The sequence below is a fragment of the Diabrotica undecimpunctata genome, chromosome 9 (assembly GCF_040954645.1).
Source record: "Diabrotica undecimpunctata isolate CICGRU chromosome 9, icDiaUnde3, whole genome shotgun sequence".
Classification (NCBI taxonomy): Eukaryota; Metazoa; Arthropoda; class Insecta; order Coleoptera; family Chrysomelidae; genus Diabrotica; species Diabrotica undecimpunctata.
Genome location: NC_092811.1, coordinates 134281039 through 134296153, shown reverse-complemented (window position 1 = coordinate 134296153; position 15115 = coordinate 134281039). Strand labels below are relative to the sequence as shown.

The 15115-nt window shown below is 33.4% G+C and overlaps 1 protein-coding gene across 1 annotated transcript in view; it reads left to right on the top strand.

Moving 5' to 3' along the window:
* The first annotated feature begins 248 nt into the window (after positions 1-248).
* Positions 249-15115, top strand: part of LOC140451527 (uncharacterized) — a 31422-nt gene continuing 16555 nt past the window's right edge. The window contains exons 1-6 of the mRNA XM_072545384.1: positions 249-542; positions 1052-1159; positions 1234-1357; positions 2942-3126; positions 7661-8105; positions 12705-12823. Coding sequence (XP_072401485.1) covers positions 528-542; positions 1052-1159; positions 1234-1357; positions 2942-3126; positions 7661-8105; positions 12705-12823 — 996 coding nt within the window. The 5' untranslated portion in view covers positions 249-527. The remainder of the gene's footprint in view (positions 543-1051; positions 1160-1233; positions 1358-2941; positions 3127-7660; positions 8106-12704; positions 12824-15115) is intronic.

Genomic DNA, 15115 nt, shown 5'->3' with positions numbered 1-15115 from the left:
ATTTGGATAATACTCATAAAAATTAAAGCAAAAGATTCAGCAACAACTTTAAGAAAGCAAAATAAGAGTAATTAAAAATAGCTAAAAATAATTTATAATTTGAAACATATAACTAAAGGAAGCAATATCATCAATCTATGATAGTCATTTTTATAAACTTCTGGCTGAATAGCTAAATCGATCGTGGCATACCTTGACATGGAACGTAGACAGTAACGAAAAACGAAACACCAAACGAAATGACAGATGATATATGACAAAAAGCATACAAATGGCGTGTATATTTTATTCATTTAAAAATCATATTTCTATAGTAATCTATTATTATTAGTGTTATAAGTGGCAGAAATCATTAAAATTCTATTAAAGAATATAATAAAGAATCGTTTGTGTTAATGAACTATTTCACAGAAAACTTTACTTGTATATGCAAATTGGAATTTTCATTTTTAACAATGAATGCAAATATTTGATTAGTTTGCTTTCAGACGGTTACATTTTTAGATTTACCTTTGTAGGAACTAGCTATGTATAACAATAATGTAAGTCATTACTTCAATTCGATAAGTTTACTTTTATGATTCTTGATAGTTATCAGCATATTTTAATAAGTGTAAAATTAATATTTGGCATGGTCTTATTGCTAATCAAAGCGTATATTGTATGATTAAATCTACTTAAACTCTTGTTTATCCACTAGTTTGCGTTGTTGTACAAAGAAACATGTTCTTTAGTTGTGTTTTTATTAATGTTTGTTTGTTATTTAATTAGATGGATTATAATGCATAATGTAAGTTACTTTATGTATATCAGTCATTTTCATCAGATTTTCTAAAAATTCCAATGCCATTTATAGTTTTCTTCTGTTCTCTTTGTAGTTCTAGATGTCTTTGTATCGACATCTGTTTTCCTTCTTGATTCATTTATTTCTTATTATGGCACCACTGTCTACCTTAAATTGCTGCAATGTGTTTTATCTTACTCGGACTGTGTTTCTACAAGCTTTTGATCCGTTTAGGAATAAGGGTATATTTGTATCTATTTTTTCCAGCAAATTCCACAGTATACCAATACAGGGTATCATAATACCTACAACCAGTATCCTGAGAACTATGCACATAATTATGGATATCAAAATTATGGCGGGTATGAGAATCAGGTATGTTGTAAAAATTATTTAAAATGTAAAATTAAACAAATTTTAAAATCATTTTTAAATGTTTCGGATTGTAGATGTCACAACCTCCACCTCAAATTGTTCAACTGCCATCAGCATCTCAAGCACAAATTTCTACCCAAGGAAATTTACAAACGAATGACTGGAGTAGAAGCAACTACCATGGTGACAAAGAGAGCGGTATGTATATTAAGAAAGAATTACAGTTAATAATACTTGCAATTAATAGCTAATGATTCCAAGAACTTTGGTACAACAAGAAATTGAGGAGGGTGATGCAAACATTGCTGAATGTAAATATATTAATGGTACAAGGTGCAAAGCAGATACGTCATTTACTAGTAAGAAAATCAAAATAAGATCCTTCCTCAATATTGTATTCATCATCGTCATCACTGGCTCGACAACCCTTTTTGGGTCTTGGCCTGTTCCAGGATTCTTCTCCATTCTGATCTGTTTCATGCTTTTTTTCTCCAGTTTTTTATTTTTAAGGTTGTTATATCATTTTCTATTTGTTCTAAGTATCTCAGTTTCTGTCTTGCTCTTGTTCTTTTTCCTACTGGCATCTGTTTGAATATTTTGTTTGGTACCAAACAACATTGTATTAGCTTCACTTATATCTCAATAAGTAATATGTGGTCCTTTACAATGAGCCAGCTGTAAAAACAAAGGCTTTCATCTTGTATTTTAGCAAATTAAAATTTGATCAGCACAAATTATCTTACTCCTTAATTGTTTGCTCTCTATCAGTGGTATTTCATGAAAGCATCTTAAATGTACCATTTACATTGAAAATTGAATGTATTTGAGAAAACCCACTAGCAATTGCGTTAAAAAACATTCATGTGAGATGTCATGGACTTTTACCATTTGTTATATCCATTTTAATTTTGTGAGAAACAGATGCAATATAATATACTTATTGCAAGTGGTCAATCCATCAAATAACATTACAGCCCAAGTCTGGCATTGGCCTCCTTAAGTAAGCTTTTTCAATGATGCTGATCTACTGTTATTTTCCATGAAAGTATTTTTAGGAGGTTTTTCCCTCAAACAAAATAAGTAAAAGTATTTATACAAACAAGTTGAAAAGAAATTTATCAGTTGATATTATACCTACAATGGTAAGTTAAATGCTGATTGAAACAACTGTCCATGATCTGTAATATGATCTTCACAGAAGTCAACGCAGCACATATTTCCTTCTCGATTGTAGAGATTGGCTAATTGTTGTATCTATGAGATGGTCTATAAGATGTAAAATGTCATTGAAGTTTTTAGATAATATGAAGTGTTATTCAATGATATGCATGGATTTAAGAAATTAATTCACGGAAAAGCATTTTTTGTGTGAAGTTAGGTACCTATATTTTTGAAATAATAAGGCAAGACTTAGGAAATTAAGAAATTCACAGAACAACCTATAAAAGTAATCATGATGGAATTAATTTCTAGTAAAATAATTTAATCCTAAAAAAAAATAAAGAAATAACGATGCCACCGAAATTGTGGAATTTCCCAACAGTTGACGTCACCCTCTTCAATTAATTGTTGAACTATAAAAATTGTGTTTATTTTCCTATTGCTCATTAGTTATAGTTGTTCAGCTATTTCTGTATTTTAACGATTTTTTTGTAGGATATCTTCAAAAATGGAAGATATGGACTGAGTCGATGAAAAGGTTACCAAAGAACAATTAATTACAAATATAGACATCAAATTCTAGTTCTTATTTTGATATGATTAACACAACTTTATTTGTAGGTTTGGTGGAAGAAGCTCAGCTACACAACAATCAAATTATCAAACAACGGGAAGACTATGTGAAGAAAGCTTCGGTGCTTAAAAATGAGCTCGACCAGTTGCAGAAACAGCAACAGGAGATGTATGAAAAAACACACAAACATCATGATTTCGAAAACATTTTGCTCCAGAACTCCAAGTTACAGGTTAGTTCAGATTATTATTAATAATAATTCGTATAGGTTGAAACAAGATCTATAGAAAAAACCTTAAAACTTTAATTAAACTTGTATATTTTGATGTTTACATTTAGGGCAAGGTTTCTACTTTGTTTATTTGTTATTTATCTACGCATTTTTGAAGTTTTATGATTTCTTTTCCATATTTTTTCTTCCTGTGCTCTAATAATTTGAATATATGCAAATAAAAGAGAAGGGAAGAAGAAGAATCAACTAATTTGATTTGTCTCATTATTTAGTCAATAATAAGTAATTTTTTGTAACATATTAGATTTTTTTTGTTTTTAATTGCATGGAAGATATTAGTCATAACTAATAAAAAGTTTAAACAATTAACTGAGATTTCTCGGTGGATTAGTCAAATATGAATCTAATTTGTGTGAAATTTGCTTTCAGTTAATCAAGAAAATATTTCACAATTATTTTTGTAAGTTATGTTCCGAGAAATATATTTTCCTCCCAGTAGCAAAGTCAGTGTTGACAATAGAAAAAGACTGATATGTTTTGTACACACTTATTTTGAACACAAATGAATAAATTGAAAATAAAAGTAAGTGTGTATAGCATTTAATTTCTAACTAAACACTTTTGTCTCTCAAAGCCATCTGCAGAGGTATGGTTAAATGTTTTACAAAAATACCAATGCAATAAAAATCACATTGTTCAAAAAATTCTTCATCAAATAATTTTTTTTACAAATTCATTAAAAAAGACACCAAAAAAATACATTAAAAGCTTTGGTTATGGCATGGGTACAAAAGCAATTATCCATCTGAACACCATCTAAGTCTAAGTGATAGACAATGTATGTATGTATGTATATTTAACTAGCAACAGCATTAGATATGGCAATTGTTAGCACATTCTTTCAAAAAAGAGAGAAACTCAACTTATTACCTTCAAAAGTGGACAAAGGCACTTCCAATTAGATTATTTTATGACATGAAAAGAAGAACATGACATGAATGTAAAGATTGCAAGGTAATATTTGGTGATTCAATTAGCCAACAACATAAATTGCTTATGTTGGACATCAAAGTTAAAAGCGAAACTAATCCAAAATATTGAAGACCACAAAAAATCAAGTGGTGGATGTTAAACAATGAGAAAGAAGGTCTATTCAGGGCAAGAACAGTAGAAAAAATTTGTGGGAACATGAAAGGAAGTTCTATATGGAGTAAAATCGCCAGTATCATTAGAGATGCTGCTATTTAAATACTTGGAAGAATATTAGGAAAGAAGTTTGAGAATAAAGAGACGTGATGTTGTTCAGTTGGTCAAATTTTTTTGTTAGTTGTGTTAAAATACAATTTGTTACATACAAACAAGTAACATTATGCATTTTTGTTGAGCGAACATAATATACAAGCAAGAGTTTTAATTGAATGACTTTTAACTCCCAGTAAGTTTATTACTAGGAGTAGCTGGTTAAATGAAGTTCAAGAATAACTACAGGAGAAGAAAAAATTGTATAACAGCTTGATTATACCAAGGAAAGAAAATCAAAGTAGTCACTTTACCGAAATGTGGTCAAAATTATTCAATGCTGAGTCAAATCTGACTTAATCTTTACAAATGACGACTGTAATCTATACTGCAATTAATTTGTTACTTCCTAATAATTTTCATCACACTGCCATATCTTTGGAGTTGACTTTTGCTGATTTTTGTTCCTTATGCTTATGACTCAACTGTTTGGTCATCTTCTTACCAATGCCCAGCGATACTTTAAAGGCAGTGCAGAAAAGGTGTTTAAGAGTTTCTTGGAAATTGATATTGCGATGTCAAGAACTCAACAACATCTTACATCTTCCTATATGGGATTTCATGCTACAAATTATGGGTACACTACCCCTTTCGCTAGACTTCGCAAACGAGGAAATGAATTTTGCGTTTCACATGATTTTCTGGGGTGTTCAGTTAAAGCACTTATGAGGAAATTAGACCATTTTTTTTAACATAGTCCAGTCATTAGTTTGTATTTTTAAACTTTGTATTTTGTATTTTTAGAATTAGTATGGTTTGTATTAATATTTAATTACTTATAAAAAAAATTTTATGACGGGGTTTTCCCGTCAATAAATAAATAATTGATTTATTTACTTAATAGTGTATTTTGCGGAAACAATTATTATTATTATTAGCAACGTATTTATTTGAGGGGTCGCAGCTGTGAGTTTTAAGAAAATTTGTTAAGAACTAATCAATTGATTAGATTAGCTAGCCAACAAGCAAAAAAAATGTATGTGAATGTACACTCAGATGAAAAAAAAACGCAATGGAGAAAATTTTGGTTAAATTCAAAGTATTTCAGTTTTTTTTTATTTTTAGCCCTATTTCGATGATTTTTTTAGCACACTGTGTTAAAATTTATAAATTTTAATTTAGTATGGTGAGTTTTTTAATAAAATTGTGTAGTTGACTTATTCTACGGGGTTAATCGAAAGTTGGTTTTTTATCCAAATTTTGAAACATCCTGTGGATTAATTCCGTTAGCGGATTTTTGTAAAACCTTGTTTTTCGTTGTTGCAACCATGTCTTCCAAGTATTATGTTTTTGTTTTATGCGAAAATATGGATTGGTCCAATTTTAGGAGCGAAATGACTTTGCCACCCACAATTTACTACTTTTCCTATTATTACCATTATCTTTTTTATTAATTTGTAATACGACGATGGATGCTTTGGTGACTGGTATCGAAGGAATGTCATATCGACATCCCAGAAGCACTGTATTTAAACAATGATTGATCAACGACATGATCTTGGTTTTAATGAACAATGATAACAATAACAAAACTTTAAAAAAACAACTTAAATGTAACTTAACCTAAGTACGCAAATAACAAAGAAAAACTACTAAAAAATAACTTAATACTTTGTATTGCCTCCCCTAGCCTCGATAACTGTCTGTATACGTCGACTCATGCTGTCTATGAGGTTGCGAATATCATCTTGCTAGATGTTTTGCCATTCCTCTTCTAGAGCCAAGCGAAGGTCGTTAATTGAGGCTGGTGCGACTTCGCGACCTCTAATATTTTTACCAAGCATGTCCCAAACGTGCTCTATGGGGTTCAGATCTGGCGAACACGCTGTCCAGTTCATTTTATTAATACCAACTTCCTGTAAATATTGCGTGACACACATTGCAGAGTGGGGTCGCGCATTCTCTTGTGCACTCCGCAATTCTCTTCACTGATGAGTAAAGACAGTATCTCGACTCATCCGTAAAAAGAACATTACTCCATTGTCCTAAATTCCAATGTAAATGTTCCCTGGAAAATTGTAGTCTAGACACTCTGTGCCGTGGAAGTAATTTGAGTCCAGTTCTTGGTCTGCAAATTTGCAAACCAAAATCATGTAATCTTCGACGAACTGTAAATACACCTACAATATTGCCTGGAACCTCTTGAAGCTGATTTCTTGTTTGCACCGCTGTTGAATGACGATCCCGCAAAGCGTTGACTCCTATAAAATGATCATCTAAAGCGGTAATTTTGCGCTTCCTGCCACTTCCCGCTTGTTTGTTCCAGTTCGTATAAAACGTTCCACTACCCTTTGGATGCTAGAGCGATGAGTGTGTAGTACTCTAGCCAAATATTCATAATTTCGCCCATCTTCAACCAGAGCAACGGCTTTCGCACAATCTTCCACACTAAGAACCATGATCAATCATAGGTAAACAAAATGTAAGTGTCAATATGGCGTAATGATAACAGTCACCAAAGCCACCTCGTCATATTACAAAATAACTCCAAAATAATCATAATTAAAAAAGTCCCAAATTGTAGGTGGCAAATTCATTTGGCTCTAAAAAATGAACCAAAGCATATTTTGACATGAAACAAAAACATAATGCTTAGGAAACATGGTTGCAATACCAAATTAAAATTTATAAATTTATACAGTGTGCTAAAAAAATCATCAAAATAGGCTAAAAATAAAAAAATTTAAATTCTTTGAATTTGGCCAAAATTTTCTCCGTTTCATTTTTTTTGCATTTACGTTTTTGCTGTGGCCCTTCCAAATGTTCCACACAAACAACTCAGTGGAGGCGAAATATCAGGACATCATACACCCAAAGGAATGTAACCTTTTTTCGACATAAGGCAAGAATAGGATCAGCGGATCTTAAGAATCTGATCAGAAGAATCGTGAAAACCATTCTAGAGTCTGTTAGACCTAGATCAACATTTTTTCTTCAGTTTGTTGTTCATAAACGTGAACTCTTCTAAATCTTCAAACTTGCTGACCTAGAGATGTTTATTAATGGAAAATCTAACACGGATTCAATATTTGTGTTTATACGTAAGTATAAATGATTACATTGGAATTGAGTACAGCGTTGTATTTCAGTTGCTGATAGAAAGGATGCCTATAACGATAACATTTGTCTCCCTCTTTATTAATTGCCGAGGAACTGTATAATAGTATGTATTGGTCTATATTGTATTATATACTCGTCATGAATCGTCATTTTTAAGTCACTTTCTTTATTCCAGGACGAAGTTCAAGGTAAACTCAAAGCCATACAAAACGTTATTCAGATGTTGTCGGGTATTATAAAAGACGGCAAATCTCTGAACGATCTCGAATCTGAGATATTCAACACCGACAAACCCGTAACTCAAACAATGTTATCTTCGAGTAAATATTCAGATTATTCAGAAAGTACTTCTACAGTTCAGACATCAGAAACATTGTTACACGACAAATATTCAGACGAGAACGTTTGTTACACGCACTACGACACCGGTTTGCATTGGTGTCGCACGTGTGACGAATTTCCACAAACGGCCAAAGACTTTTTGCTGCATCTGCAAGATAAGAAACACCAACAGAAGAAGAAGCACGATAAGGTGGATAGTACGCCTTGGCATAAGCTGCCGCCCGAACCGTTGCTGCCGTCTGACGAAAATGCGCCCAAGAAACGTATTCCCATCAAAGGTATTTTATATTTTAGTTTTTATATGATGTTAATTAGTATATCTACCATAAGTTCTAGCTATAAATATATCTTGGTGTATCATTTTTTAAATAAAAATATACCTACTATCACCTTCAATAATAATTATGTATATATACTTTTAATATTTCTTCTTTTATGACATATATTGAAGAACCGGTAAAAGCTGTGTATAAGGTATCGCAAAAATACACGTTTAACAGAGATTCAGCGAAAAGTAATGTTGTTTTCTTTTTGAATATGATTGTTCTTGTGTATTTGACTCTTTTATACGGCCTTTGATAATAAATAGACACATACGAAGTGTGCCAATTAAATTACTAGATTCTGTATCTTCTGGATACTTCCCATACTCTGCGCTCGATGGTCAAGGTTGTACGTCACTCGGTCTCGCTCGTTCAAGTATTTGGGCTAGAGCAAATCCGTCCAACATACGGCCTCCATGCCACAAACTTGTCCGCATAAGTCCTTTATCCGGCCCGCGGCGCGAATTGAATATAGATATCGATATACCGCGGAGGCGGCGGGAGGAGATGCTCCTCGCTCTCGACGAGACGTCATCACGTACTTAGTCTGCCGACAAAGCTTGAAATTTCGAACAGTAAAAGTGGTGAAATAAGGTAAGTAATTTATGTCTCTAATTAAAAATATGTGTGTGTAATTATGATTGTCATTTATTAAACATTATTTGAGATCACGAACAACATGTTCAGAAAAAAAAAACGTAAAGTTGACTCAGATTGTCGAATATTTAAAGACAGTTGGACTGAAACCTCATATGTCATAAAAAAATATCTGTAAGGAGTATAATATTAGGCATCATTACTTTATAAAACGCGCTTCTAAATACGATCAATACAAAGGTCAAATTCGATTAGATTGTGTAAATCATTGAAGAAAAATATAATCGGTCAACAATGACAAGCAGAAACCATTGCCAAGTGAAGGAAACCCTTATCTTACGGAGAATTTGTCCAGGAATGCTTGAGGATATTTATGTCGATAGCAAGTCTAGAGTAGAAAACACTTGTTAAAAATACAAGCTTATCACACCAAAGCATAACAAGAAGAATTCATGACGTTGTGTTATATATAGTTTCGCTCTCGACGAAAGTACTGATACAGGGCAGTTGGAAGTTATGAGAGGAGTGAAACAAGACTGTACTGTGATCAAGGAATTACTTGAGTTTCGTCCAACGAAAGAATATTACTACAGGAAAAGATATCTACAGTACATTCAAGAACTTATACCTCTAAATGATTAATGGCATTCGCAGAAAACCTTTTGTTGTAGTAAAAGGCACGGTAAACTGCACTGGAGTTCTCCATAATCTTTTTAATTACTTACTTTGTTTAGAATATTTTTGCCTGTATTATCAGTTAGAGTTCATTTGTATAAAATGAGAAGCAAAAATTCAAATGAAATTTTAAATGTTATTGTTTATTTGGCTAATAATGAATGTATAAATATAATGGTTAACCTGCTGTACAATTATTTTGTAAATAACATTATAATAGTGTACTTACTGATTATTTAAATTTATAAATCATCATCATCGTCGCTAAATTCACTACCGCTATCATTATGTAAATCTATAATCACTGGATTAATTTCACTAATTTTATTTTCCCGAATCCACCACTCTTCTATTAATTTTTCACATTTATTTACATGGGATTAAACTGGGATGGGATTGGAAAGTCTCTTGTGAAACTCATAAAACCGTTATAGCAGTTTAAGTCATGTTAGAGGACGTGGGTTAAATGTTTTAAAGAGAGACGTGAAACGATTGAAAATGATCTGGGTTCTGGATTGAATTGGTAAATTGATCCATAACAATCATAGATATCCAATGAGTGAAATCAAAAGCGATGGAGATTATCGAGAAACGGTCTGGATATTCCATTGCCACAGTGTATACAAAGTGATCAAGTTTTGATGACAAAGTGCGTTAAATCTGTTATTACAGCAGATACCAACTAAAAAGTTTTTGAAAGTGTTCCACTCAGGCTAATCCAAGCCCTCAAATAACGGATTCGTGACGAGATTGCAGCAATACTAGTCGATGTGCTGCAAATAGTTATGCAAAGCTTTCAGGCTTGACTTCAACAATCTATAAATAAGTACAGAAATCATTTGGCGGATTTGAGGCTTAAAAAAAGATTTTTTTACATTGGAATTCAAATGGCTATTCCTTTACTTATTATTAATGTATTAAAAGGTATTACAAAATAATTGTTTAACAATAAAAGTATTTACTAAATCTTCCCGTTTCATTAGCGGACCCTGTACATCGTTATACAGTATGCCCGTCGCCATGCAACGGGATCCAATCAACTGCCATCTACAGTCAGTTCACTCATTCTTTTCTGACTTTCCCCTATTTTATCCTATCTCCCTCCAAATTTTTCTGACGCAACTTATAAAAGAAATATGGACACAGAAACCCCTCCTCAATGATTGGAATATTGGAATACTTTGCACCATATACAAAAAAGGAGATATCTTTGAATGCTCTAACCACATAGGAATTACGCTTCTAAATGCAGCGTATAAAATATTTCCACAGTACTATGGCACCATATGCAAAACGAATAGTAAGAAAATACCAGGCGGGTTTCAGAGGTGGTAAATCGACAATTGATCAGATTGCAACCCTGAAACAAATTTTGGAAAAAAAACACTGGAGTATGACATTGATACTCATCACATATTCACATTACAAAGTATCCTACGACTCTGACTAGAAGAGAAATGTTCAAAGCAATGAAAGATCTAAAAATACCAAATCAGTTGGTAAATTTACCAAAACTAACTCTTGAAAAAGTTGAATGTAGAGCCCGAATTCAGGGGGAACTGTCTGAACCTTTTAAAACAAATAACGCGCTGCGCAAGGGAGACCCTCTCTCCTGTATACTGTTCAATCTGGTTCTGGAAAAAGTAATACAGATTTCACAAATCACAACCACTGGTTCAATATATAATAAATCAGTGCAAATCCTGCCCTATGCCAATGATATCAATATTGTTGGGATAACGGAAAACGCTGTACAAAAAGTCGTATGTAGCATTAAAAGAATCAGCTACAAAAATGGGTTTAATAATAAACACCGACAAAACGAAGTATATGAAAATAAGCACGCAACCACAAATACTATATGACCACTTATTATAGAAAAAGACGTCATCGAAACAACGAATTTGTATACCTTGGAGCGCTCTTTAACACTGAAAGTAATACTACCTCAGAGATAAACCGCAGAATTTGCACGTCCAACAGATGCTATTTTGGGCTCAATCTCCTCCTTAAATCCACAATTATATCGAGAAATACAAAAATAAAACTCTACAAAACGCCCAGTCATAAGTCATAACATATGGTTTAGAGACCTGGACTCTAACAAAAAGTAATGAAAACATGTTAGGACTTCGAACTTTATAGAATATAGAGGAACCTGATATCGTAAAACATATTAAGATAGGACGTCTGAGGTGGATATGGCATGTAATGCGGATGGAACAAAATGACCCATCTAGAAAAACGCTTCTTGGTAAACCCATTGGTCGGAGAAGAAGAGGAAGACCCAGAACGAAGTTCCTTAATAACATCGATGAAGATATGAGAAATATGGGAATACGTGCTTGGCGGAGAAAGGCGATGGATAGGGACGACTGCAGAGAAATTCTTGAGGAGGATAGAATCCACACAGGTTTGTAAAGCCAGAATAACGATGATGAATTTTTTCTGACACCTTCCAATTTTTTTCTGAGGACCTCCAATTTTAGCGTATCTGTCTCTAATTTTTACTGACTTTCTCCTATTTTATAGTGTCTTCCTGTAATTTCCCCTGACTCCTGAATTACTGATGAAGTAGTAAAATTACCGAATGAGACTATTTGTATCATCAATTTGTAGAATGACAACAATAAATCAACCGTATCGTTTCAAGAACAAAATATGATTGATTAAGACTCAATACGTTGAAATGTCATGTTTGTAGTTCAGTTCTTTGCTAGGTGGGGCTAGGAGTTATCGTCCCGGACAAACTGCGTTTCCGCTTGACATGTTATCCTAACCTTTTATTAGATGACATAAGTAAATGTGTTACAAGTTTTGAGGCGTAAAAGAAGATGTTCAGTGTCATCTTAATATGCGTTGGCTTCGTCTTGAAATAGGTGTTAGAACCAGGTATGTCAAGTCTTCTTGTGGCTGGACCATTGTTGTATAGTTCCCTAACTAATTCGTTTTCGTGATATATGTATGGTACATTTTGTTTTATCTTCGTAGATCACTGAATTTCGTCTCTGACGAATTTGATTTACGTACCATTAGCGCGTTAGACTATTAGACTGAAATCGTTGATTGATATTCAACGGCGAAAAGTTGGGTAAGAACAAAAGGGTAAAGATCGTCTAATAAATCGAAAATCAATATAGAAGGTGTTAAATTTTAAGCTAATCAATTGATAACGGCAGTGGCAAAGGTGCGAATATTCCTACGATGCTCGGAACAATTAGAAACGCCCAAAATAATGGTAAGAAAGTTGAAGAAAGCAATATACGTATATATTTTTTACAGGTCTGCAATTCTTCGTATCAGCCCCATCGTGGTACTGCCGATTGTGCGACGTTTGGATCGGTGATTTGCATTGCGCTTCCCATCATTTAAAATCGAAAATTCATCATCAAAACTTTGAGGTAAGCGTTTAAATTGTTCAATAATCATTACTTTTGTAGGTCTATTCAGTTCTTTTATTATTTGAAAAGTCACTAACGTTAGAATAAAAGTCCGCGATCTATACGAGAAGTCTTTATTACATAAAATAAACTAATGATGTTATTTACAGGTACACAAAATTACGGATAATTGTCTGCGAATTAAAATACCGGACACCCTCGTCGTTAATTGTTTTCGTCTTTCGTCTTTTAACATCAATCTGCCATGCTCATTATCTATCAAGCGCGGCGTCGTCTTTTCCGGCGTGCACAATAATTCACCTTCCCAGCCCGAGCGACAAAAATCGAATGTTTTGATTTTCCAATCGAGCTCAGGAATGTGTGATTTTGTCTACATTTTTCCTGTCCCCTTCGCCCCTCAATGGCGTCTGGTCTCTGGCGCCTTAAGCATATGGTTTAAGTGGTATCTTGCAGTGGCGTAACTAACGAATAAAACTATGCTAATTATTTATACTAAGAAATATTTCCTACACTTTGATGCTTGTCTTTTACAAAATGATTAGAGGTGTGCAATATTAACGATGTATCGGTTTTTCTAGAACATCCTTACACAAAAAATTGTTTTCTTCGATTTCTTCCATTTTTCAGTCGTCGCTGCATTGTTTGGCGTGTTTTTTATCGGAAAGTATGAGAAGGGGGCACTATTGACGATCTTGTTAACGTTTTTTCTAGAATTTGCTTCCAGAAAAGGTATTTCTGTAATGAAATAAACTTACCAATTTTTTGTACTGTATCTTTGTTAGGACCAATCTATGCTTTTACACTTTATATAAATTCATATCTGGTTTGTGGCACACTTAGTCGGTTTTATAGGTTGTTGCAAATCATAAATCAGTTCGATGCGACTGCCTCACGTATTTTGTTACTTAGTTTTTCACGTGTCATTACAGGTTTTCTAATTTTCGTTTATTTTACTAAAAATGTTTCGTTTAGTCTATATAATCCCTTTAAAGGTTTTACTGAAATGTCGCTAAAGATACCGATTCTGTTCCGTTACTGTATTTATTTGTAAATATTCTAAATAATCTGGATACCATTAAGAACATCCAAGAATTTTAATATGTAAGTCAAATTCAGAAACGGTCAGGTGACATAATCAAATGCCTTTTGGAGCCAACGAAGCATATAATCATAGGTACTTGAAATTCTCTAGACTTTTCAATGAGTTGTCTCAGGTTCAGGATTTGTTCCCGTGTACCTTTGCCCTTTACAATCAGCGCTTGTTCCTGGGGTATGGTAATGTAGATAGGTTGTTAATCTGTTTTTGATGATGCGCAACAAGATTTTACTAGCATTTGTTATTATGACAGTGTGGGGTAGTTTTCACATCTGGTAGTAATTCCTTTTTTGTTTAGCGGTATATAAATTGAGGTACACCAATCAGATGGTTATTTTTCTGAATTCCAAACAGAAATGGATGATATGTAATTCTTTGTTACCCAGTAACTAATATTTCACCTGTTATTGAATCAATGCCTGGAGATTTATTTCTCTTTAGGGATTTAACTGCATCTTTGACTCCAGCAAGTAAGACAGTAGGTTCTCTAGGGTAATCAGAGGGTCATTGATGTTCTGCTGCTACCTCGTTATTTTTATATAGCTCGCCACAGTAGTTTCGTCATGTTTCCAATATTTCGTCAATATCGGTCTTTAGACTACCTTCCGTATCTATTACAGACCACGTTTGAAATTTAAATTCCCTGGTAAGGAGTTTGATCTTCCGAATTAAATCCATTAGTTCATTTCAACAGCCATGTTCCTCTATCTCCCTGCATTTTTGAGAAATGTAATCAACTTTGTCTTTGCGGCACTGTTTTCTGATTTCTTTCGATAACGCTCTGTATTCATCGTTTGTTCCGTACCTAGTTTTATGTTCTTTTCTGCGTTGAATCATAGTCCACGTATTATCTTATCTTTGAGGTAGATCCAAGTGCTCTCAGGGTCACTATCTACTTGATCTAAAGAAAGAGCTTCTTCTAGTTTTTGATGGAAGTCGTTGATTTTTTGATGGATTTAGAGACGGATGGATGATTTTTCTTAGGGGTCCTCTTTTGGAGACTTTAAAACGAAGTCAAACGTTCAATACCATTAGTTGATGATCACTACCACAGTCTGCGCCAAGATATGGTGTACAGTTGATGACCGACGACTACCATCTTGATCTTATTAGGATGTAGTCTATTTAATTTCTTGTTCGTTCATCTCGGCTGCGCCATGTGTATAATCTCCGTGGATGATGTTGATAGAACGTGT